The 24,565-nt window shown below is 36.9% G+C and overlaps 1 protein-coding gene and 1 long non-coding RNA gene across 2 annotated transcripts in view; one reads left to right on the forward strand and one right to left on the reverse strand.

Annotated features, from left to right (window-relative positions):
• Positions 1 to 563: 563 nt before the first annotated feature.
• LOC138217317 (uncharacterized) lies at positions 564 to 12,026 on the reverse strand. The gene is made up of 3 exons (XR_011181033.1): positions 11,730 to 12,026; positions 1,522 to 1,582; positions 564 to 706 (listed from the first exon to the last, which is right to left on the reverse strand). It is a non-coding gene; the product is annotated as an uncharacterized lncRNA (long non-coding RNA).
• A 2,161-nt stretch (positions 12,027 to 14,187) lies between these two features.
• Positions 14,188 to 24,565, forward strand: part of dcbld1 (discoidin, CUB and LCCL domain containing 1) — a 43,476-nt gene continuing 33,098 nt past the window's right edge. The window contains exons 1-2 of the mRNA XM_015356579.2: positions 14,188 to 14,494; positions 23,412 to 23,636. Of these exons, the coding sequence (XP_015212065.1) occupies positions 14,416 to 14,494; positions 23,412 to 23,636 (304 nt within the window). The 5' untranslated portion in view covers positions 14,188 to 14,415. The remainder of the gene's footprint in view (positions 14,495 to 23,411; positions 23,637 to 24,565) is intronic.

Consider the following 24,565-nt stretch of genomic DNA (forward strand, 5'->3'; position numbering starts at 1 on the left):
AAACTCTGAACTTGTACTCTGTGTAAGGGTAAAGATTCCTCACTGTATAGAGGGTTTCAGACACATTCTGTAACAAAGGAGGAAAAACACAATAGCTCATCAATGTGTTATGCTTAGTATACTTAAGTGTATACTTAGTAATTTATCTTGATAAGAACAAACTTGCCTTTTACTGCATCTCCCTACATTTTGTATTGTAGCGCCACATGGGGCGCTTTAGCCATGCGCACGCAGGGCGGGCTGAGAACAGCGCCTGGGGGCGGGACTACGGAACTGTGTATTGTATAATGGGACAGAGGCTGGGAGACAGCCTCTTCCTTACGAACTCCGCGGTCGTTACAGTTTTAATAAATAGCTTTGTAATTTAATAAGGTTTTTTTTTGCTGATTGCTAACTCTAATTGTACAATTATTACTACAACCGATTTGATTTATTTCTGAAAAGGAAGTAATTTTACCATAAGAACAAAGTGTTACAAGAAACAACACCAAAACACAATCTGTTCTTTCCTGGTTCCTAATACAGACTCTTGCAATGTATTCTCTACTAGATTGTACCTCAGAGCTTCTCCAGCCTCCTGGCTGGTTTGGAATTATCCACTGGGGAATATATAGTGCTGGTGAAGGATTAGCAGGGCTCCACTTCAGTGTTATACTGTGGCTGCTAATGTTTAATGCATATGGAGCTGGGGGTGGATTCAATGGATCTAAAGAAAGACAAAACTGTTAATTCAACATTTAGTAATGCAAAAAGACTTCCCATGGTAATGAAGCTCTCCTGATTGTGAAAGAAGTTAAGAAAAGGGTACAAACTCCTTAAAAAAGCTCAAAGAGTTCTTAATTTGTTTAATACGGATTGATTAGTCCAGAGGGAAGTAAAACATGACATTTCTGAGGTAATGCACACAGCAAGGGGAACAATTCTTGTTGCAAAGTGTTACAATTTAAAGTGTGATAAAGGACATTTATTTATTCAAAACAAAAGCATGTTTGAAAGTGCAGGTAACAGTATCAATGCTTAGATTAATCCTGAGTGCCAGAATTTTGATTTCTCTTAATGTTCAAACAATCAATTAAATTGGACCACCACCTAGTTCACTATACTTTCGATGTTGCGTGCCCCCATTGTTCTCCCTTGTTTAGCAATCTGTCTAATTGTAAAAGGAAAATCTTTCTTAGAATCTGAGTGTTGTGGCATGGCTGTTTACCTACAGTATATGGCAGGTGTTTTGCAATCTGTCACTGTATTTATACAGGAATAAACCTATGACTTGTTCCACTGTATTTACACATATACACACGGTTTACCTCTACCAGTGATCACATAGCACCTGTTTTCCTTACTGGAGTTTCCATATGCCTTTTTCGGGATGTATGTTTACTTCTCCCAAGATCATCTACATCTAACAATCATTAGGTTATTAAAATTTAGAATTATTGTACATGAACAAGGGTCTCATAAATAAGGATAATGAATTCACTGCTGATTTTGTAACCTTTAAATACCACATCTATGACTTACCAACAGTTTCAACTGTATCTATTTCTTTTCCATTCCTGTATCCAGTCTGATAGCTGCTTTTCTAGGAAAAATGAAAATGTAATTATAATATTTTATTCAATAAGTATGTGCTTCCCTTTACAATAAACTAAAAACTGATCTTAAATATATTGTAAAAATATTTTTAAAACAAAATACCAAATCAGTCATATGTTTAGAATGTGTACTCACATTAGCTTAATATAAGAATGTGAGGTCTGTTGTGTAATTGAAACAATTATGTTAGATTCGGTAATCAAAAGCACGCCTCTCAGGAATTTGAGTACTATAGACTCAAGACAAGAGCATTTGACAAACAACACAGCTGAATTATTTTTGTTTCAGGAAGCATACAAATAAAACTTATTTACACATAATACCATGAAACTTTCTGTGTTGACAGAGTAGCATTATCCACCTTACATAGCCCAGCTCTAACTCTTTCAGCTATACCTTTCATTGAGAATCGTGGGGCAGAATGGACCAGCTCCATAAGAACTGAATTCCTTCATGACCAAAGGAGTATTACTGCTCTGCAGCCATACTAACAACCACCAAGAACCGAAAGACTCCAGCTTCCTTGTTGGAGCTCTATGGGTGAAAGATCTCTTTCAAAAGTGTGGGAAAACACAGGGAACATTATGGGGACCCAGGACCGGCAACATTCTTGCTGGGATACCTTTTAAAGAACAGTTAAATCAGCAGAATCCACAGGTCAAACCAGATGCGATTGACACCAAGCTGTTGGCAAAAGGGGACTACCTGACAAGCATCGCAAGCAGGATGTTAAGTAGCAGCTGATAGAGACAACAGCTTGCTGCCTGGACAGATTCTCAGATGCACGGCCACGAATGTCAGGAGTGGCATCTCGCGATTAGAATAGGAGAGTTGAAATAAAAAGGCCCAAATCGATGTGGGAAAACAAAAAACGCCGCTCACGGGGTCAATGTATGGCTCAGAATTCTGTCACGGATATCGGAAAGGCATGATGTGGAATGGCCAGGAGAGCAATAAAGACCCTATGCGTAGTGACAAAACGGGGGTTAGCCCAGGCTCAGCAGGTCAGACGATGTCGGGTAGAAACCTATGCCCTCAGGCCGCGGAGCAGATGACTTGGGGCTAGGCGGGTCTCAAGACATCCAATCCCTCAATGCTGAGCCAGGAGGAAAGGGTGACCCGGAAATATATAGCCCCACAAAGACACACCAGAAGGACATCTCCACTTAAAAACTCAAGGCAGGTCTGATTTCAATGAGAAAAGGGAAGGCCGTGGGGAAATATGGTATCTCTGGACTTCCTTCACCCTGGACTGTCTTCTGCGTCTTTTATCAAAAGTGATGCAGTCATTTCTTGAATTTGCTCAAAGAGCAAATATTTTGTAAAAAAAAATCCTTCAAAAGATCAACCCAATCAGCAATACACCCATATGCCAATTATAGGCTATTTTAAGGTTACACTGAAGCTGCTGTGAGAAAGTGCTCTCTCTCACCATAGACATTGGGGCTGGCTTCCAGTGCAGCCCAAAGATACAGTAGGTTGCTGTTTACAATGACCTTACCACAAACACATGGTGTAGAAACATAAATATAACACCATACACATGCAGTCAATGCCAAATGGTAGGTTTCAAAATATTCAAAATATTGTATCATGATGATGCCAGGAATGTCATGAAAATTTGAAATTTAGGCCTCCCAAATAATTTTTCTCACATTTCTTGTAATATTCTCTTCCACCCTCTCCTGCCAAAGTAGTTCCTTTGGCCTTAAACATCAGATTGATTGATAATTCATTCACCTTTCAAAAGGACAATGACTCAAAGCACAAGGTCAGGGTTAAGATTAAGAAAGGAATTTCCTTGAGTGTTCCAGTCAGTGTCCTGACTTGATTCTTATTGAGAATCTGTGGAAAGTTTTGAAAGCTGCTGTCCATAAGCAAAACCGATATCCTCTAGCAAGTTGAGAGAGGTCTTATAAGCACAATGGGCAAATCTTGCACCAACCTTATGTTGAAATTTGATACTTACTCAAAAAGACTTGCAGCATCGTGTTTAATTAGGCATAAAATGCTTATTTGTTCAACTTTGACCAAGAACAGTCTTCACATCTCAAGGACAACTATATTTGTCAAATTTTGACAGATGGCCATTCATTATAGCATCTTCCCTTTTCTCTGGAATTGAACCAGCACTAATTTGGTCCAACTTGATCTGAGCTGACACAATTTTTGTAGGATTCATTTTCTCCTCAACAGTATGTACATGTTAATTACTCTGCAATTCAAAATTACATCTAAAGTACATAACATTAATATGTTTTATGCAGGGTGGAGTCTAGTATTTCTTATACAATACACATGGTACTGTATTATCGTGCCAGATGAAGACTAACATTTACCAAGAGCTCAGTACTGTATCTAAACAACCACCAGCACCACTGCCAGCTTTCTTTTATGAGGTTTTGAGTTTTTCTTCTGTCTTTTTTGTATTTGATACAAACTAACTAGCACAGGACTTTAGCAATGGCACTGATGAAGCAGAGCCAGCAATGACACATTCACTCAAGTCTCACTCTTAATGCAGAACAATTATTTGATCTTAACAAGTCACATCAAAGGGTAAATTGCACTTCAGACAAGATTCTTAATAACCTCTTCCCATTAGTATCTCCTTCAAAGTCCTATAGACAGAGATAAAAATAAAATTAACCTGAATTGTACAAAAAAATGTTCATTTTTGTTACTGTAAACAAAACATATTAAGGTTATTATTCAAAGGGAAGGATTTATTGATCTTAGTGAGATACATGCTACTAAATTAAAAGATTATGTGTACTTTACTGACCGTGAACATATGGTTTTTCCTTTTGGCTTTAGATTTTATTCAAGGTTAATTTTCTGTTTCATGACTACTGCAACAGGAGTGGTATAGAATCTCTTCTTTTTGAGATAAGAGTGGTGTTTAGAAAAAAGGTTAAGTCATCTAGCAATTGAAAATGTAATAATTGTTAACCGATAAAGTCTGTTACCAGTAGTGTTTTCTAAATAAAACTAAAACAATTATGAATGTCTATTTTTAAAAATATTTACATTGGACTGTATGAAATAATTAAAATGCAACAGTTAAATTAAAGAAACGGGGTACAATTACCTGCAAGCACACGCTAACAAAAAGGACATCTTGCCAAGAAAATTAAAAAAACAAAACAAATTGCACTGTAGGCCAAAATAAAATGTTTTTCAGCATTCAAACATTAAAAGTAAAGCATCTAAGGATAATGGGTCACTTTTAGACAAAGAGAAAATGACTGGTGTATTAAATTAATATTTCACTCGTGTTTAACAAGAAAGAAGCTGACAACATGCTTCAGGCTGAGAAGAGAAAGTTTTATATTATAGTATATAGCACTGGAGATGCAGAAATATTACAAAATCTTATACACAGGCCAAGAACTAATCTATTCTGACACTTAAGAAAGGTGTAATAACCAGTGACTACAAAATTGTCAATTTTGTCAGGTCCCATTCAGAAGAAAAGCTTACAAAAAAATTAAAATAAAATAAAAGGTCATTTCAGACCAATAAGTACTATATCACATGTAAGGCTATTTTTAAACAGTAACTAGAAATTATCTGTTTTCTGCAAGGTAAAGAATATCCCTAGTGGATTTCAAATTTAGGTATTGTTTGACTAATACGCTATTTTTTTAACAAAGAGTGCCACTAATTAATACAGACAGAACAATAGATATAGTACATTTAGATTTTCTAAGTACTTTTGATTTCTCATATTAAATAACATGTTGAAGTTCCTTAAATGCATGGAGGTGTGCATTTAAGAAACTGCACATACAATAATAGGATTGTGAACTGGTTAACTAAAAAAAAGTATCAATAAGGATTTAATGCTCAAACTAGATTAGTGTCCTTAATAAAATCACACATGTATCTGTGTACAGCCACAGCTCTTCTTAATTTATATCTGTGGATTACCTTTGGTATAATTCATAAGCAAGTCAAGTACACAGACAATTCCAAAATAAGGCAATCAGAAAACACTCTAGAAAAGGCGAAGACGATTCAAAAGGACAAAATGCAAAACGGCAAATAACTGGCAGATGATATTTGATAGGCAAGTGCATAGTGTTACATTCGGGTAGTAGAAATAAGCTATAAATCTAAAATGGTAGAGCAAGAATTTAGTATTATGTTGGGTGTATGTTCCATGTAGTTCAGTTATACATTAATTTATTTTCACATGCAAAGTACTGGCGCAGTAGTGTGTCCTTGTATTGTTTAGTTTGTTTTGTGTCATTTCCTTTTCCGGTTGAGGCTGGAGAAAGAGAATAGAGTATGCTATAGGATCAACCAGCCTTACTGTTGCCTTTGTGTATCTGTTGTACTAACATAACAGAATGTCTCTTAATTCCATTCATCTGTCCATTGTCTTACCACTTTATCCAATACAGGGTCACAGGGGAGCTGGAGCCTGTCCCGGCAAGCAATGGACACAAGGCAGAAAAACAGTCCATTGCAGGGCAGACAGGCACAGACACACTCACTCCAGAACCGATTTCCCCAGATGGCAACGAACCTGCCGATATGTCTATGGACTGTGCGAGGAAACTAGTGCACCTGGAGGAAACCAAGCAGAACACAAGCAGAACATACAAACTCCCCAAGAATCAAACCCAGAGACTCTCACCACTGTCTCACCAAGCTGCCCAGGGTCCTACTTAAGCTGCAGTAAAAAATATTACATGAGTACAGTAGCTCAGATGTGGCAAAGAAAGAAAAAAAAAGCTTTAAGAATTGTGGTCCATTTATCATTGCAAATATGTTCTTTTTTGTGATTAACAGTCACAAACAGTAGACGCACTAGGATCTACAGTATATGCAAGGAGCTGATACACAAACAGGTAGAAAGTTAATAAAGTAAAGCTAAAATTAATGTTAACGAGTAAGTCATTGTAAGAGATGCTTGATAAGGAACGCAAACACCACATCCTATGCCTTTAATGTAGATGTGTTTGCGTCATTTAATCTGGCAGTTGAGATTAACTATGTCCTAAAGATAAATAACCAGCAATGTGATATGCCATTTGCATATTTTTTAAAGAAATTAGGGTGTAAAAACAGCTGAAAAAAACAAACACAACTGTAGCATTATTTGTCACTACATTTAATTATTTACTTTAACTGAAGATTCACACAAAACAAAACAAATCTAGGTTTTTTTATTTGCTCTATTCCAAAATTTCCACATTTGAAAATTCCTCAAATTGAAAATAAACCACCTTTCACTACTCTGTGGGCTATAGTCAAACAATGGTCTTTTTTAAGATCAGTTTCTGCTTCCTGTTTAACATTTCTATGTCCATTTTTCCTTAAATGAACATCCAGTTTGGATGGTGTAACTGTGACACTGCAGGAAAAAGGAAGTGTGCTGTAGCTTTACTTATGTTTTTCTACAGATTTTGTTTTCCAGAAGTAAGCTGCTGTGAAGTAAACATCACGCTCGAGTTAGTTTACACACAAAGGCACTGCTTGCAACAGTTTTTTATGTTGTACATAGTTGGAAATTGCAGGAGAAGCTTAATATTGCAAAATCCATATTCCTGTAACAATTAAGCATAAGCCAAGATATACACAGTTGTTAAAAGTATATAACATAAATCAAAGAATGTTAAGATAATAAAATACAATTATTGGACTAATGCACAATACTGTACTATGTTGTAGAATTTATCATCATGTGCCAGAAAAAAATATGTTGTTTTGGAGTTACTAGATACACTCCCAGACTCAAATCATGCCCTACTCTAAAAGATCAATCATTTTAATCTTGAACTAAGAGTATGTACTGTATCCTAACTCAAGTATTCAAGATCCTCAAATGAATTGACAATATAACCCCATAGTCCTTCAGAATAAATACTGAAAACAAGAACTACGAGACATATAGAAACAAAGAAGTGCATTTAAAACTGAGAACAGATTTTAACACACAAGGCTCTAGGACTCTAGAACAACTACCCAGCTAGAATACTCACTTTGAACATGTATTCTTTCAAGAAACAACAGGATGAGTTCCTTAAATACATTTTGAATAACCCATCTATAAGCAACCAAACAAGATGCACCAAATGGCCTTCTCTCATGTGTAACCCCTCTTATGTTCTAACATTACTATGGTATTTTAAGGACCCATCCAGGATAATAGTTTAACAAGGTCCAGCTTTACTTAACATCAGAGATCGGATTTTAAGGTGATATAGCTTCTGACTTGAAGTCTCTGTGCATCCTACATTTTAATCCCACGGGACACACAGGTTATTAAAATACCTAATCCTGTTCTACATGCAGTGTAGTTTAAATAAATCCATATTCAAGCCTGGTTGCTCTTCAGACCAGAGACCAGATCCCTGTGTCTGTAGTACAAAGCATCCAGCTATACAGTATATAGCTGTATAACCTCCCAACTATTCATATCTCTGCTTTCCTTGACAGCTTAGTTAGACTATATTATATAATTAGACCAGCAATAATACCTTTCAGTTTTGTGGATCAGAATCTTTACCATGAACATCATATTTCATAAAGATCATTGTTCCCCCATGACTATGGCTTCACGACTCTCATACACACCTTTAATAAAGTGAGTGCCACATCTTCCATCCATACTCTTGATGCACTGAATGCATTTTTTTCAATAATCTTTTATATCAACAAGTCAGTAGAGTCACCATAGGCATCAGGATGAGACAAAGTTATGCTAAAATCTTTGTTGGTTATGCAGAAGATGCAGAAGAAGCTCATTCTTCTCTTATGCTGGCTTCTTCACTCTTCAAGCAACACATTGATGATGTGTTACTGCCAGTGTCCACTCTCAAAATCAACTTCAGCAGGACTTATCAGGTGTTACGGGGATCATAAGAGCAATGACTACAAAGGATCTCTTCAGTACAGTTCCCCATTTTATCTTTCCCACCTTTAGGAAAAAAAAATATATTTACAGATCTCTGTGATTGCCTATACTTGATTTCTTGATTTTCTGTGAATTAAAGAGGGCAGTGCATAAGAGCAGATCGAAGGATATCAAGGATCTGGAAAGATTCTGTTTGGAGGATTGGAATAAGATCCCTCTATTGTGTTCTCCAATCTCATAATACATTATATAAAAAGGCTCAGTGCTGTTATCCTTGCAAGAGAGGGTACACAAGGTACTGAAAACAGGGGTGCCAAATTTAAAAAAAACATATTTTTTGTAATACATTTATAATTTCGGTTAATTCCATTCATAAATGGAGTAAAGTATATTCCACATCTTGGAATATTACCATATACTGTAGCTCATTACCTATGTACTTTGTTTTATACAGCCTTCTTAAATCATCTTTAATCAGGGTGCCAATAATTTTGAAGGTATTAAATAGAGAATTGTATAGAAACTACATGTGTACTGGTTCTGACTGAGTGTGGAACTTTTCTTAACTGTTTCTTCTATGATCTATGCACCCATGCATTTGAAGAGTCTGTGGGTCAGCCTCATGATCATCATAAATAGTAATTTGTAACTTTGAAGTCCTAGGGGTGCAAATATTTAATGAAACATAATAGTCAATATAGAATATTTCTATATATAACATATTTATATCTTATATCTATATAACATCAAGGACTGAAATGCTGATAGAATAATTAAGATATGAGAAAAGGCAAATAAAATGTTAATGCCATGCTTGCTTCCACAGTGTGAAATGAGTTACAGTATTTTGTAGTTTTTTGCTAAAACAAAAGACACCTTCAGACTTTCTGCTATGTGCCACAGAGAATGCAGGAGAACATAATCAGGAGTTTTACCCTCCTTAATTTGGCATTTTGAGAACCAGTAAAGACGGCGTGATCAATTTCATCTGCAGCCATATTAAGTTTATGATAAATAAGCAATAATGATGTACAATTACAATAGTTATCAGCCATAAAATGTCCAACAGTAACAAGTCAAGAACACCTTTTGCTGGTGCTCACCAACAATAAACTGTCCTTTCTATTTCCTGCACAAAATGTTCCTTCAAGGATGGAGAATATTTCTAAAAATCTTATGTTATATGGGGGTACAAAAATAGACATGGATGGGTCTAATGATTTCTACAGAATATTTTCTGTGCTGAAAGAAACCACAATGAATGAAAGAAGGCAGTTGTGTGTACTATGAGTTACCTATTTTTTAACTGAGCACGAGAAAAAGGTTTTAATGCACATGATACATAATATCATTCTTGGTGACTATGTCTAGGAAAAATAATTTAATAATTCAAAAATTGCACCTTTTCTCTAATTGCCTCCCTTATTTGTTTCTCTTGAAGTAATACAATCTCCTCAGGTTCATCTCCTCAGGTATGTGCCACAAATGAAACTCAGCTTATGGTTTCAGATTTTCTTTCTATACCAAGTCTTACATTTCCAAAAAAGGACTTGCAAGTATAATCAGGAAATATACACATACTGTACAGAAGCTGTGCATGCAACTCAACTTTGAAGTACAGTTGGCACTGCAATGAATCTCGTTGTTTCCACAATGTGTCAGTGGGTGGAGAATGACAGACAGGAGGCAGGGTCTCTCAGGTTTGTTGCTCTTGAAGAACAGAAAGGGTGTGCTTCATCCCTCATGGAGAGGGATGAAGCATAGAGATAAGGAGAGAAGTAAACTCACCCTCCCTTACAGAGGAAGAAGGAAGGAAGGTGAAGGTCAAGGGGCAGTCCAGTGCCAGGTGTCATGAGGGAGTTGGGGGGACACTATATTACAGTACATAAACATAAACAGTCTCTTTTCAGGCCATAAAGGCCCATAGGGATCCAACATTGGAAGTGGAGGTGATCTGGTCAGGGACCTTCCACTCAGGAGCTAGACACTCTTGCCATCTGAGCTACCACGGCTCCTATATTACATAAAGGCTTATGAAAAAAGCTTATCAAACATAACGGCAAACAAAGATAAATTTGATCAAGTGAGGGTATGCTATAAAGCTGAGTAAGATTTTAGAATTTTAACAAACGCAGTCAGCATTAAGGTTAACAATCATAAATAATGAGTTATTTTCTTATTGACTGTGATATCAAACATGATAAAGCCCACTTTCATGATATGCCTCATCAATGACCAAACAAGTTTCAAATTCTAAAAATTACAAAGTTGTAACCTCAGCTTTGTGTGGTTACAATGTCTCAAAAGAACTGTACACACCCTTCCTCTTCAGAAGTTGGTTTATCTTAAAACTAAAGTTTCAGAATTGTTCCTCATACTAAGCAGTTATACAGTGCTTAATTATACTGTATATATGATAATACCTTGGAGACTGGGAAATCTTCTTAGAAGGATATCTTTCTCAGATGTACAGTATCTGAGGCCTGAATTTTCACTAATAATCTCCTCCTGGCATGTGATATGCTGTAAAGTGTTACAGCACCAGAAAAGAACTTCAGAATGCATGGAATTTCAAAAACAATTAAGTTTATCAATGAAGGTCTTTGAGACTTTGTCCAACACAATTTCTATATGAGAAACATTTCAATACTCGCACAAAAGCAGTTTATGCGCTCCCAGAACAGAAAGCTGCTAACTTTGACCAATGGGCTTAGGATAATGCAATCTGGGTATATCCCAGTTTCTTATTAAGAAACATCAATTCCATGACCAAAAAGTGAAAAAAAAACAAACAACAAAAAACAACCTTTTAGTTGTGGAGCACACAGACACAACTTCCCACTAATTAAGATAGCTATAGAAGTTATAAACCATAAATAAAAAGCACACATTACCTTGATTTAATAGAGTTCGAAACTAGTAATATCAAGAGGTGTTTAACAGCATGAATATAAATTGCTCTATCTGTGGTAATATCATCAGAGTAACATGTTTTTCCCAGAACAATAATAATTTAAAAATACAATTTATAATAACAATAATATTCATTGTTATTATACATTTTATTTATGTACTGCTCACACTGTATAATGCTTTCTTAAATTACTTTAAGAAAATAATATAAAGTAGACCTCCACTGTCAATGTACACAGCATACAAAGAAACTTCAGTGTCAGAGAAGAGTCTGATAGATTGTGTAGCCAATTCTAATCCTTTACAACACACGAAACCAGAAACATGAATTTAAAATGCAAGAATAACTTACTGAGCTTTGGCTGAAGGTGACGTTAAAGCTGTCTTGGGCTGTGACTCCTCCAGAAATAAAGTTCGTAGAGATCAAGACCACCAGGGACAAGATGCTTGATTTATGCAGTTCAGCTCTTCTTTTCCTTACTCTAGAATCCATTCAGCAAATACCTGTTTTATATATACTCTAAATATTTTTCCTTAAACATGAAGGAGATATTTTGTCTAATATTTTTGCAAAACAGACAAATCAGAACTCTATTTACAATCTTTTCTTGGCTTTGTTGCAATTATCTTTTGTAGAATTGGTGAACTTTCAGTTGAAGACGTGTCATCTTAGAAGGAAATGTCTGTTGTTTAAAGTCCACTCTCTCACTCCCATGAAACCAGCTAAAGAGCACAAGACAAATATAATCAGAGTTTACAGCATAATTGAACTGTGTACTTGGAATGCCCCATACTCAAACAATAGTCTCTTTTTGTCAACACATGAAGGTATTTTTATTGCAGTTCACATTTATTATGTTTCTGATGTAACCTTTATCAACTGTACAAAAAGATGTATGTTGTGGAATAGGTGACCTCAATAGTTTTTTTGGACTGTGACTATTTTTTATTGAAGGTTTTCTAAGGTTTTATATTTGTACATAACTCTGTACACGTTGGGGTATTCCATTTCACGTAATACCTTCAGTGATTAATTGCTTACAACTCAACCATATTTATGCTTTGATCAGATCAATCTATCAGAGAAAACTGTATCGTTGCAGACAGGTCTTGTACATTTCAGTACACAAGGAACAACTTTGCTATCTGTTTCTGTGTTTCAAAAACAGGGAAATGTCTCTCCTAGAAAAACTGTATCTTTTACTTTGAGAAACACTGTTTCTTTCTGCATCCATCTGTAACCTCCATACAAGAATCTGGCGGGACCAAAGCTGGTCATCATTTATTTTTAGACCCCTACCCATCCGATTTTCTAGTATTTCTTACAAAAACGTCTAGAGATTCTAAGGATATCAGATTTCTATTTCCACGGGGGAAAATATGCATCACATATGACTCCTGTTCCAAATTTAGTGAATCTGCCTGTCACACCAATTACTCAGCTCACCATCACATCCACCGAAGCTGTTCCTGGCAACAGGATTTCCTGTTCCATTTCTCTCTAGAATCGCTCGACAGTCTGTCCAACTACCAGCAGAGGGCGACTTATCTCAATGGTAAGAAATCTATATTCTACAAACTATACACAATTACTGGAGGCAGTTTGCAGAGAAGTTTTTCTTTTAAGTTTCCTTAAAAGCTTAAGATCCTTTAACGTAAGATCACTGCCCTACGTGTAAAACAGCATAACCATTCAATTGAGGTTTATATGTGCTTAAGCTGTTATTTAATGTGGATGCACCTATTAAGCAGAAATGAGATCCTTGGACGTGATTTAGAAAAGCACAAAAAGAATAGATTTTTGTAAGGCTTCTTGAATATTAAATCGAGAAGACATTTTTAGTTCACCATATTTCATAACGCTCTAAAGGATTCAATTAACTTCATATGAGTGTGGTCATATCCGTTAATAAGAACGTAAAACCAATGCACCGAGTAACATTGGACCGCCAACTTGTAAAAATTAAGTACTTAATAACGTAACGATAAGGTATTTTTACAATTTCTAAAGCATAATCGATTTAACAGTAGTTTCTTCCTGAGTATCTAATCACTATCAAAAGTCCTAGAGTAGTTTGGGCCTACTGCTTTGATGTTTAAAAAAAAAATCTCAGCTCTGATCGGACGTGATGAAAGTAGATTTTATTAGACAAAACAATTTTGGTTTAACATTTGAAACTATTACTTCTAATTTGACACATATGTTTGTACAAAAAAGCCTGTTCTCTGGAAACAGGTTTCTGATGTAAGCCATGTAACATGCTACATTATCTTTCTCTGGAGCGTATTTGGCTTCAAAATTGACCAAACTTTCTGCATAGGTTGTGATGGGGAAAAAGAGGGAAACGCAGGTCCGACGACAGTTTTCAAAAACGAATCAGGCAGATGATTTTTTCCAGCACTTGACTTTGAAAAATAATGGTACATCGCCTTTAGTGAAAGAAGATCGGGTCTCGTACTGTCTAAATAGTTGCGGGAAGAAATTTCCCGTTTAACTCACATCTGCATCTCGGTTTGGGCAATCTAATTTATGAACAGGTCGGTTCTAAGTACAGTACGTACTGTACGCAATTTCAATCTGCTTTTTTACTTATTATACGAGTTGAACTCAAAGCTTCCACCATGCATTGTATTGCTCACATTGATTACTGCGCCTTAAATTATTCGATAGGAACCTTTTATTTAATATTTGTTTTATAAATATGGGGCGAGGTGGAAGATAAGCTGGAAGGCTGTACATGAGATCAAAACTAAACTTTCAGGTAGTTTTTTTTCCCCATTTTCTAACCTCGCCTATGAAACCAGTGCTGTCAAACTGGTTGAGTGTCCGCTGGGTGCCGCCTGTGTGTGAAATCCGGAAGAGTTCATTGAGGAATCTTTCTGGAGTTGCTGGGAACAGATAGACGGACCACAAGCGGAACACCGAGGCAGAAAGGGGGTGAAACATGTTAAATTAAACGAAATGGTTTAGTAGATGTTTACAGAAACAACTCTTGTTTTCACTTAATCGCGTCACTCGAAAGAAGAAAACAACTGAGATGCCCGGAAAACAAAAACTTCATGGATTCTTCCTACTTTTTTCGGGACTTTATGCCTCCTTGTTCGGTGAAAAACTCGGTAAGTAAAAAAAAAAGTTGCAAGTTTTGTCCTAAAGGAATCGTGCATACACGAAAGATTTAGTGTGCTCCTTTGTGAGTGAACTTTGACTCAAACGTGGAGTGCGTGCAGAGTGAAGTAAAACGAAAGCGAATAACTCTAAAGCCCCTCCAAAGTTGTCTGGAAAGCTCATTCATTTTATCTACAAAACAGTGTCAGATGTTAACACATGCATTATTCACAATTAACGCCTTTAATCTGTAGCATCCGTAAAGCAGTAACATTCTTCTATATACAGTTAATCACGTAATTGCTTGTAAGCAGGGTTTACATTGTATATATGTTCTCGAATTTATGCTGCCCAGAAAATGGTAATATCACACAAGTGTTACCCTAAAGTCGCTTGGTTAGGAGAATGGTCTCACGTGGTCTTTGAAATTCAGACCTAATTTTCAAGCTGTTTTAAAACTGCATTGTCTAACTTGCAATACGAAATAAATCGACGGGTAATCTTATAATAGTTAAGCGACAGTCTTTATTTTACAGGGAAGCGCTTGAAGGCAAGTTTTCATGAAATATATTCTTGCAAATGCTAGTCTGTTACTGAGCTGATGTGTTCTAGTAAGGGCTAGCCTAATACCCTGGTTTTGGCAGACTCGGGAGAAACGAACAACAAACCAGGTTGTTTTAAAACCATATGGCAGTGTGTTGGTGTTAATGTTATGTAGAGTCCACTACACTAAAGGGACTCATTTTGTTAAGCACTTAATACTGCATATGCACCTGAAAAAACGAAATTTTCATTTTGTATGATAATCTTAGTCAGAATTTGGAAGGACTTCAGACATCTTTATTTTTAGTGTTGCATAAATGTTTAAGTACTGAAAAACAGAAACTGGTGAAGCATGTAATAATTGTGGGTAACTTACAGAAGGAATCTTGAAGTCTATTTCATTTTATTAAAGCCTCTAAAATCTGAATGACCTTGCTTCTTAACACTGGGCTCTTTAATTTTCAGGTAAAATTCACACTTTCAGGATATTACAAAAATGTTCTTCTATGTCAATTTGGTTATTTTGCAGATAAAATACTAAATATTCCCTGCTAACTAAATTAATTGACTTGCATTTTACATTTGCAGCAAACGTTACACTTAATTCAGGAGATAGTCATATAGCCTGTTATTTACTGATAGTAAATCGTTTTAATGAGACTATCAACATGCCTGGACGCATCTTGAGTTATGGCAGAGACCATAGAGTTTTTGTTGGTAGTTACAGTCTGACATTTGTCTGATACTTTTAGAAATGCGTTCCTCATTTTATGGGATAGAGAGAATATACATTTTACATTAGAACTGGTTCAGTTAATCACATAATTATTTTCTTCAGTATTCTTAGGTGTTTGCCGTACAGTTTTGAAAAGGTATAGAACAGGTACAAGAAGGCCACAGTACAGAAGTGTGATTAGCAGAATGGAACAGCCCAAATACTGTAACTGCTTGCAATTTGTTTCTATATAAGGGAGATCAAAACTTAAAAAAATGAGCAAAAGTTACTGAAGTAGGGATTCCTTTATTAACATTATTTTGTGAAGTATAACTACAGGAATTTTGATCCTTCATGCATAAAGTGTCTTAATAAATCCAAAACAAATATTATTTAAATATATTTGATTTTAATTCAAAATAAAAAGTATATAATGGAGATCTGGAATTGAAATTGTACCAGCACAGGCAATTGTTTTATGTTGAGGCATTTAAAAGAACATGTAACATCTGGGTACAGAGTCAAAGCTCTTGAGTGTAAACATTTAATTTAAGGAAAAGCTAGTCCCTGTCTCCCAGACCTGTAATTAAGATATTTAATTTCCTGTGTAAGGGAAGACTTTGCACTGACCTATTTCTGCTTTTACTTAACATTAATTCTTAATTGTTTAAAACTGATGGGACAGGTGTCTAGTTTTTACTTTAATTCTGAAAATAATAAAATATAAAAATATACTTAGATACTTTATTGATCCCGTGAGGGAAATAGCAGTGCAACAGCAGCTTAGCACAGTCAACACAGCACAGTGTAACGAAATTATACAATACATAAAATCCAATCAGTGAGAAGTGCACAAAAAACAGTTGTAAACAGGAAAAACCAGATGTAAGCAGAGAGTTTAATGTTTAGTCCAAAAACAGTTCAATGTCATTGTTGCCCCTACCCAGACACATAGTGGATGAGTTGCACAGTCTTATGGCAGAAGGCAAGAATGACCTTCTGTAGCGCTCCCTGTCGCACCATGGTTGGATCAGCCTATTGCCGAACGTCATCTTTATTCTCACAGGCATGTCATAGAGGGGATTGGAGACGTTGTTCATGATGGCCATTAATTTGGACACCATTCTCCAGTCAGCCACTACCTCCAAGGGTTCCAGATCAGACCCAATGACAGAACTTGCTCTTATGATGAGCTTGTTCAGCCTGTTAGCATCCCCTGCTCTAATCCCAGAGCCCTTGCACACCACTGCATAGAAAATGGCGCTCAACCAACTAAAGGACTAAGGACTGTGATGATGCACCTCTGAATACATTTCTCATAGAGGTGTCCTGTGTTTTACATAAGTGAAACAAAAATTCAACTGAAATGATCATAGAAAAGTCCTGTTTCTCTGTTTCTTTGTGAAATGCATTATTTCAGGGTGGCACAGTGGTGTGGTGATTAACACTACTACCCTACAGCTCCACAGTCCTTGGCTCAATCCCACTGTCTGTGTGGAGTTTGCGTGTGGATTTTTGTGTTTGCATCGGTGCCCTAGTTTCCTCCCACCTCCCAAAGACATGCAGGTTTGGGCTGATTGGCTACTCTGAACTGCCCCTGTAAGGGGGGTAGGGATTTTCACGGGTTTCACATACACTGGTGGGGTGCTTTCCGGGACCGGCTGTTGGACTGTGGAGAACCAGAGCAAGGCAAGGTTCCTGATATTCTTTCTGATATTACTGTTCCGTTTGGGATATTGTGGAGCAAAGCATGAAGGAACCTGGGATTAACCTACTGCCAATCCATGGTTGTGCTTGAGAGCACAAGCTCTGCCAGACGTCTTCCAAGCCCAAATCCTTGGCACTGTTTTCAGCCAAGCATCTTACTTTACTGTCTGAGCTGCAGTGCAGGGTAGCTACCATTTAAACACTTGTGAATGCAAACATGATCACTTTGGTTTTGGTCCACAAAATGATCACTTAGGAAAGTATTCATGGAGTTACTATCACCATTCATAAAACCATAGGGCCAATATGGTTTATCAGCATTTTAAAGCTTTAGAAAAAGCAAGTGCTGCCATTTCTTAAATTTACCGTTTGTTTTGCAGAAACATTACTCCACAGCTCCACATTACTCTTTTTAGTACAGATTGCCCACTGTAATACAATCTTAACAATATAGGATTAGATGGTAACATTTTTTTATCAGAAATGCATGTTAATCCTACAAAACGGATAGCTTTGGCATCTGTTTTTGCAGAAATCTGGGGGATAGTTTGACTTGCTTGTTAACATAGTTTTTTGTAGTACTGAAGTACAATACTTTCCCCACTGTACTACCAGTTATGCCCAAATTGTATGCACTACTTTATGCCACTTAGAGATTTTTTAATACAGAATGTAATACATACAAAGCTTCTGTAACAGGCCACTTGAGTTAAAAAGCATGAATTATTCATTCTTTCCCTGTGGCAAAAATTGGGCGGATGGGTCGTTAAAAGGTTGTTGAAATAATGTGTGGGCTTTTTTTTTAATTAAAGTTGATCCATTATCTTCCCAGATGAACAATTCTGCTGCATCTTCGCAGATGAACAACACTACTGCAACTGACACAAGAGGATGAAGCTTTTACTTAATTGTCCTCTTGGCAGCTGGATATATACTAATATATCCCTGCATAATAATTACATACTGTAATCTATCACTAGAGCTTTGTGTTTATGAGCCCATACAGGAGTCAACATTAGAATGTTGAAATAAGATGTACAATATGGAACATGTCGCTTCAAAGGAGAACACTCTCCTCTAGTTTGCCTTCTTTGCAATATTTGCATACTTGCAGAATCACTGTGATTTTAATAAGCTCTCAGAATATGTACTATATTTCTTCCATGAAGGAAATATTATTGGGAGGCATTTACAGGGATGGGATGCTTAAAATGTTTCTAAGTCACTGGCATGAATTTTTGATTTCCAGATTCTTCGTGGATACAGAAATCTCTATTCTACAAGTAAATATTAGCAGTGGCTAGCCCTAAATGTGTAACATATGGATTCAGGGGAATAACAGGCAAAAGCCATGGTAATTAAAAGCAAAATGAACAGAATTCAATTTTTCTGAATACATAAAAGAAAAGGACTGATTACCTGGTTAGTGGTGTTAAATGGGTCTAGGGATCTCCTCATTGTATATTTCTACATATGTTGGAAGGGAGTTCTTAGGCAACATAAGTATTACATTCTAGGCAACCTTTTTTGTTCTTGTAGCTGAAACTACATAGGGTTCTTTCCTTTATTATTTTTATATGTCACTACAGCTAAGAACTGAAGAACAGTCAAAATTCTAGCCTGTTCGTTACCTGTAAGCTATTTGATGTAAATCTGTGATCCTGCCATTTCTTGAAAAGCTAGGATATCAAGGCTACTTCCACAAGTTTCTGGGTAAAGACGTATTTTCTGTTGTCAGTATTAAAAGCACTTCCACATAGTTTCTGCTTGTCCTGTGGTAAACATTTCACTGTTATGAAGAAGTCAGCTGGGTTGATTTTGTCGGTGCTCTTCATGATTTTGAATTATTGTATCAAATCCCCTTGTAATTTTCTTTACAATCTGCTTTTAATTTTCAACCTGTCAGTGTAGGACATCCCCTTAAGCCCCAGAACATACAGTATCTAGTTGCTTTTCTCTACTGATTCTAGTGTGGCAATGTCTTATCCGTAATACGGTGAACAAAATTATACACTGTATTCTTAACGCAGCCTTACTAGTGCATAACATCTCTTGATTTTCCCTACACTTTTAATAATATTGTAACACTTTGACTTTTTAATTGCTCACCCCCAATAGTCTAGAAGACATAATGTCTTAAACCCCTAAGTCTTTCTTAATATGTCTTAAACCCCTCTTTTATAGTACCTCAGCGTTTCCTATGCATAGATTAGTTTAACTACCTATAGGTAAAACTTTACACTTGCCTTAATTAAACTTCATCAGCTAGGTCTGCTCTCTCATGAATTTTCTTTAATTCAGAGATCTCTAATCTTGGTCCTGATGGGCCAGTGTCTCTGCAGGTACTCCTTGCAATTCAGCACTTAATGAGCTGCATTAACTGGTTATTGACTAAATTGGATTAATTTAACAGCTTTCCCATCTCATAATGTGCTGCTGTTTTAAAGAAAACTAGAATACCTGCAGACAGACTAACCCTCAAGGAGATACTCTAAATAAGGGGTGCCCAACCTTTTTTAATGTAAGATCTACTTTTTTATTTGCCAGTCCAGTGCGATCTACCAGTGTGCATTTGAAGCTCTAATATAGGAAAAACAGACTGTGGTCACATCAGTACAATAATAATACCCATCACTGAAATGACAGCAAATATTAGCAAATGACTCATGCTACAGTGAACCAGTTATGTTCCCCATTTTAGAAAAAAGAATATCCTACCTTAATGTGAGCATTGGCACTGAGACGCTTACTTGAGAACACTTGTATTTTTTTTTGTAATGTGTTGACACTGCTGATCATGTCGATGACTTTTTTATTTTGTCCCTGCAGCTTGACATTCAGCTCATTTAGCAGTTCAGTCAAGTCTGTGAAGAATGCTAAGTCCAGAAGCCACTGGTCACCCTCTAATTGGGCATATTCACCATGTTTAGAGGACTTGAGAAACTCTTTGATTTCAGGCAACAGCTGTCTGAACCTCACCAAAAATGTTTGTTTTTGAAATCTCCAAACAGAACGTCAGCAGCCTCAACAAATGCTTTTTGTATTACTTCTCGATCCCTGAGTGACTTTTGTGTTGAGCCAGGATGTGGCTCTCGGAGAACGATGCGATGATTGCTGCTTTCCCTCTTGTATTAGGCCTCGTGAAAACCGACTGCTACTAGTTGAGATCTTAATTTTTCCACTTTTCCTTTCCGTAACTTACTTTTAGCGGGAAAGTCCACATCATAAGTTTTGTGTGCAGTTTTGCAATGTTGTTCTATATTTCCCTTTTTCGTGTAGACGCTAGCATTTCAGATATGAATGCGAAAGTACAAAAAAAAATCATGCTCCCATTCCTAGTGGTTAGGGTAAGTCTCAAGTTTCCCTCAAACAGTACAACTATCAAATAGGCAATCAAACATATCAAACTGTTGGTGAATTTGTCGCGGCCAGTCTTTCGCTCCACTATGCAATGTAGGGAATGTGGGGTTTGTGCGGCAATATCCAAGAGAACATTCTTGGGTAGCACACACGACACTCTTCATTTACGGAGCCTTTTTTTCCAGTGTCAACCAGCACTCAGGGCAGACACTTTTATAACGCATTCGACAAGGGTTAAACACACACAAGGGCTTTTAAAATGTATGGCATTACATGGACAGACCTGAATGAATTTTTAGGCTATCGAAAAAAGTAGTCCCATAGCCCATTTAGTTTTTGCCAAACATTCTTGCGATCGAGGTTCCCGTCCTGGCCATTAGAGTGTTGCGATCGACTGGCAAGGACTCCGAGATCGACTGGTCAATCTCGGGGAATGGGGTTGAACAACACATTTATTAACTCGAACCGGGGAAAGTTACACACACAGGGACAGGGGTTACAGCACTGCGCCTTCACTAACACACACACGAAGGGAAGAGGCTGTCTCCCAGCCTCTGCCCCACTATAAAACAGTCCCGTAGTCCCGCCCCCCGGCGCTGTTCTCAGCCCGCCTTGCGTGCGCATGGCTAAAGCGCCCTGCGTGGCACTACATTGCCCCCGCCTGAAGAGTCGAGCATCCTGCCGATGGCAAACCGTCCCTCCGGGCTGCACACGTGAGGCAGGCTGCTCCGTGGGCTCCTCCTGCTAGCCTCTCTGTCCATGCCAGAACCCTCCGCCTTGGCTAGGGCTCTCTCCCGGCGTGCGCTGGGCCTCTCGCCGCTGGGCCTCATTCGGAAAATCCTGGCCACAGTGAGCTAGTGACAGGGTCCAGGCTTGGACCTATGATCAAGCTCAGTCTGTACCAACTGAGCCACTCAAAGGGCCCTGCTTTCTTGTTTTAAGTTGTGACTTTTAAGGAGATATTAAGTTGGTCTGTATGTGTGTAAAAAAAAAATACAAAAGCCTTTGCTTCTTGGTGGTTTCCACCTCACAAACAGGTTTCAAGTTATCCTGTATAGCAGCACTGTGCTTGCAGGGGTTGATAAATGGTACAGTGAATAAACCAGTAGTTTCTGTTACACCGTCATTGTCTGAAAAAGTGCAATAATATTTAGATTTACATTTGTTTGATTTTTTTAGATCATAGCTGCTGTGATTGTTTCCTTAGTCAGATGTGTAAGAGGTAGTAGGCGCAAAGAGTTGATTGTTGTTGCGTTGTGGGCTGTTGAACCCTAAAGGCCATATGATGAACATGTTTTATGTCACACATGAAACATCTTCAACACAGTCTCTGTCAGATGTAGTGAATAGTACGTACTCATCTCCAGAAAAATCTAAACCGAGGAAACAAGTGACCATACTGGGCAGGTAGATGGACAGGTAGAATGAACTGAAACAGGTTCATCACTGCCTTGAATCTAATCAGCACACACACCTGCCCTCAGGACACCTCATGTAGCTGCTAGTGAAGGGCTCTATTAATTATAGTAGACCAGTGCCTGACTTGCTTCCCCTCATTCAGGTGATTTATTTAGACATTTCCCAGAACAGTCTCAGCTCTGAATGATGGGCTGAAGAACCAGATTAAGACCTTTAACTGGTGAGGATGTTGCTGTTGTATAGGCTACCCAAACAACAGAATGTGTTGAAAAAGGGTTGCATTCTGCTTATTCTGTAACTTGAATTTACTGATAAACGAATATTCACACATATACAGTATACATAGTATGTATTTACATATGTTATATTTTATATAAAAATTGAATTACATATAAAATGTTTATTGATATTTTATTTTGGAACTTACTGTAGGCACTTCAAATATCCATGCATGATAGTGCTTTCTCCTCAAAATACTACTACTACTGTTCTTCAGTTAAGTAACTCAGTAAATATTTTTACCTAATTTCAGTCCAAATTTCTCAGTACTGAACTGAAAATCCATTTTCTACCAGGATATTTTTTTATTTATCACCCACAAAATATATTTGACAAAGAATGGGCTGTGTTTGGTTTGGAGTGAATTATTGTTTTGCATATGATGGTGACATAATAATTGTAAGAATTCTAAGTGCTATTTTATTTTTAATTGACAAAATTCTTAGGATCAGAGGTAACATACAGTGTCTGAATTGTGCAGCTGTGCAAGTCATACATATAAAAATGCAACCTTCTTGAATTCAGCAGCTGATGATATCCATGAAATAGTTTATTTCAGGAGGTATCCATAGATAGTTTGAAAGGAAAAAGGTAATTCAAGCAGACATCCTGTTATGTATGTGAATATGCACACAGGTCTCTCTGTGGAATTGTTGTATATGTTTCAGCTTGCAGATCTGTGAGAAATACATGTGTCTGCTCAGCTTGACTCACCAGTATCTTTTTTTCCCAGGAGTTAAGGCTGGGAACTTATACCATATAATTTTGGTGTTTTTTTTTAGTGTATGACTTGTTGAAGCTAGTTTCTGGGCCTTGTGCCTATTGTGTGCTTTTTGTCCTTTATTTGATATACATTTTTAAGTTTTCCACCCTCATTCACAAATTTATTTGCATGTTCTAAACAGGTGATGGTTGTGGTTACTCGGTTCTTGGTCCAGAAAGTGGGGTCCTCACTTCAAGGAACTACCCAGGAACATACCCCAACCACACATGGTGTGAGTGGAAGATTCAAGTACCAGAGGGCAAGAGTATCATCCTGAAGTTTGGCGACCTGGATATTGAGGCACAGCAGTGCGATTCTGACTTTGTAAAAATCTTCAAAGGCTCACAGGGGTATGGAAATGATCAAGGTAAGGTATTATATTCCATTTTTATCACTTCTGCTTAAAGAAGTTGGTACACATCGTAATCTGGATTAAGCGGTCTCCAGAATTCTCTGTGTAGTCAATAGTAGGACTCTAATTTTTAGTTTGTTTAAGATCAAACAAAATATATGTTCTCAAAAATATTCAACCAGTATAATATTAAACTAAAATATAATTGATCCTCTTCTCTTTAGGAGGTGCGTTCATTCAGATATGGGTACGATTTATACAAAACATAGTTTATTTTGCTTTGCAAGTGTTATAGATTTATTAGTTAAAGGACAGACATTTTTAATTTTACAATTGAAGTTGTTAGTGTTACATAATGTTTTTGTGATTTAATCATTTGAGTTTAAGGTAACTGTATACTTTTCTTTGTCTAGACAAGTAAAACCTTTGATAACATACTGGTTAATAAATACCTAAATATCTGTGGGTGAGCTGGTGCAAACTAGAGAGTTTACTAACCCTCTAAATAATTAACGTGAAGACATGAGTAATCATTTTAGTACCAAAGGACATGAGTAATCATTTTAGTGCAAAATTATAAAGTATTTCATCATAAAGAAATTGTTGTGAGATAGACAGTGAGACTATAAAGCCATGAAAGTAGTTTAAAACAATTAATTTCTATTTGTTTTTTAATATTACACAATTGCCTATTCATATACGATGCAATTTCTATAAGGATTAGGAGATTGTTGTTGCATCCAATTTGCTGAATGGATGATTATGTTAAATTATTACTTAAGTTGTGGAAAATGAACTAAAAATCACTTAGGCTGTAATTATAACTGCACTGCTCCCCCGAAAGAATTAAGAGGCAGTTGTGTTCATGTGCTCATTACCAGGTACAGTATGGGTAATTAGAAGACCTGATTACTGGACATTCGTCAAGTCTCATCAGACACGGT

The sequence above is a fragment of the Lepisosteus oculatus genome, chromosome 2 (genome assembly GCF_040954835.1).
Source record: "Lepisosteus oculatus isolate fLepOcu1 chromosome 2, fLepOcu1.hap2, whole genome shotgun sequence".
In the NCBI taxonomy this organism is placed as follows: domain Eukaryota; kingdom Metazoa; phylum Chordata; class Actinopteri; order Semionotiformes; family Lepisosteidae; genus Lepisosteus; species Lepisosteus oculatus.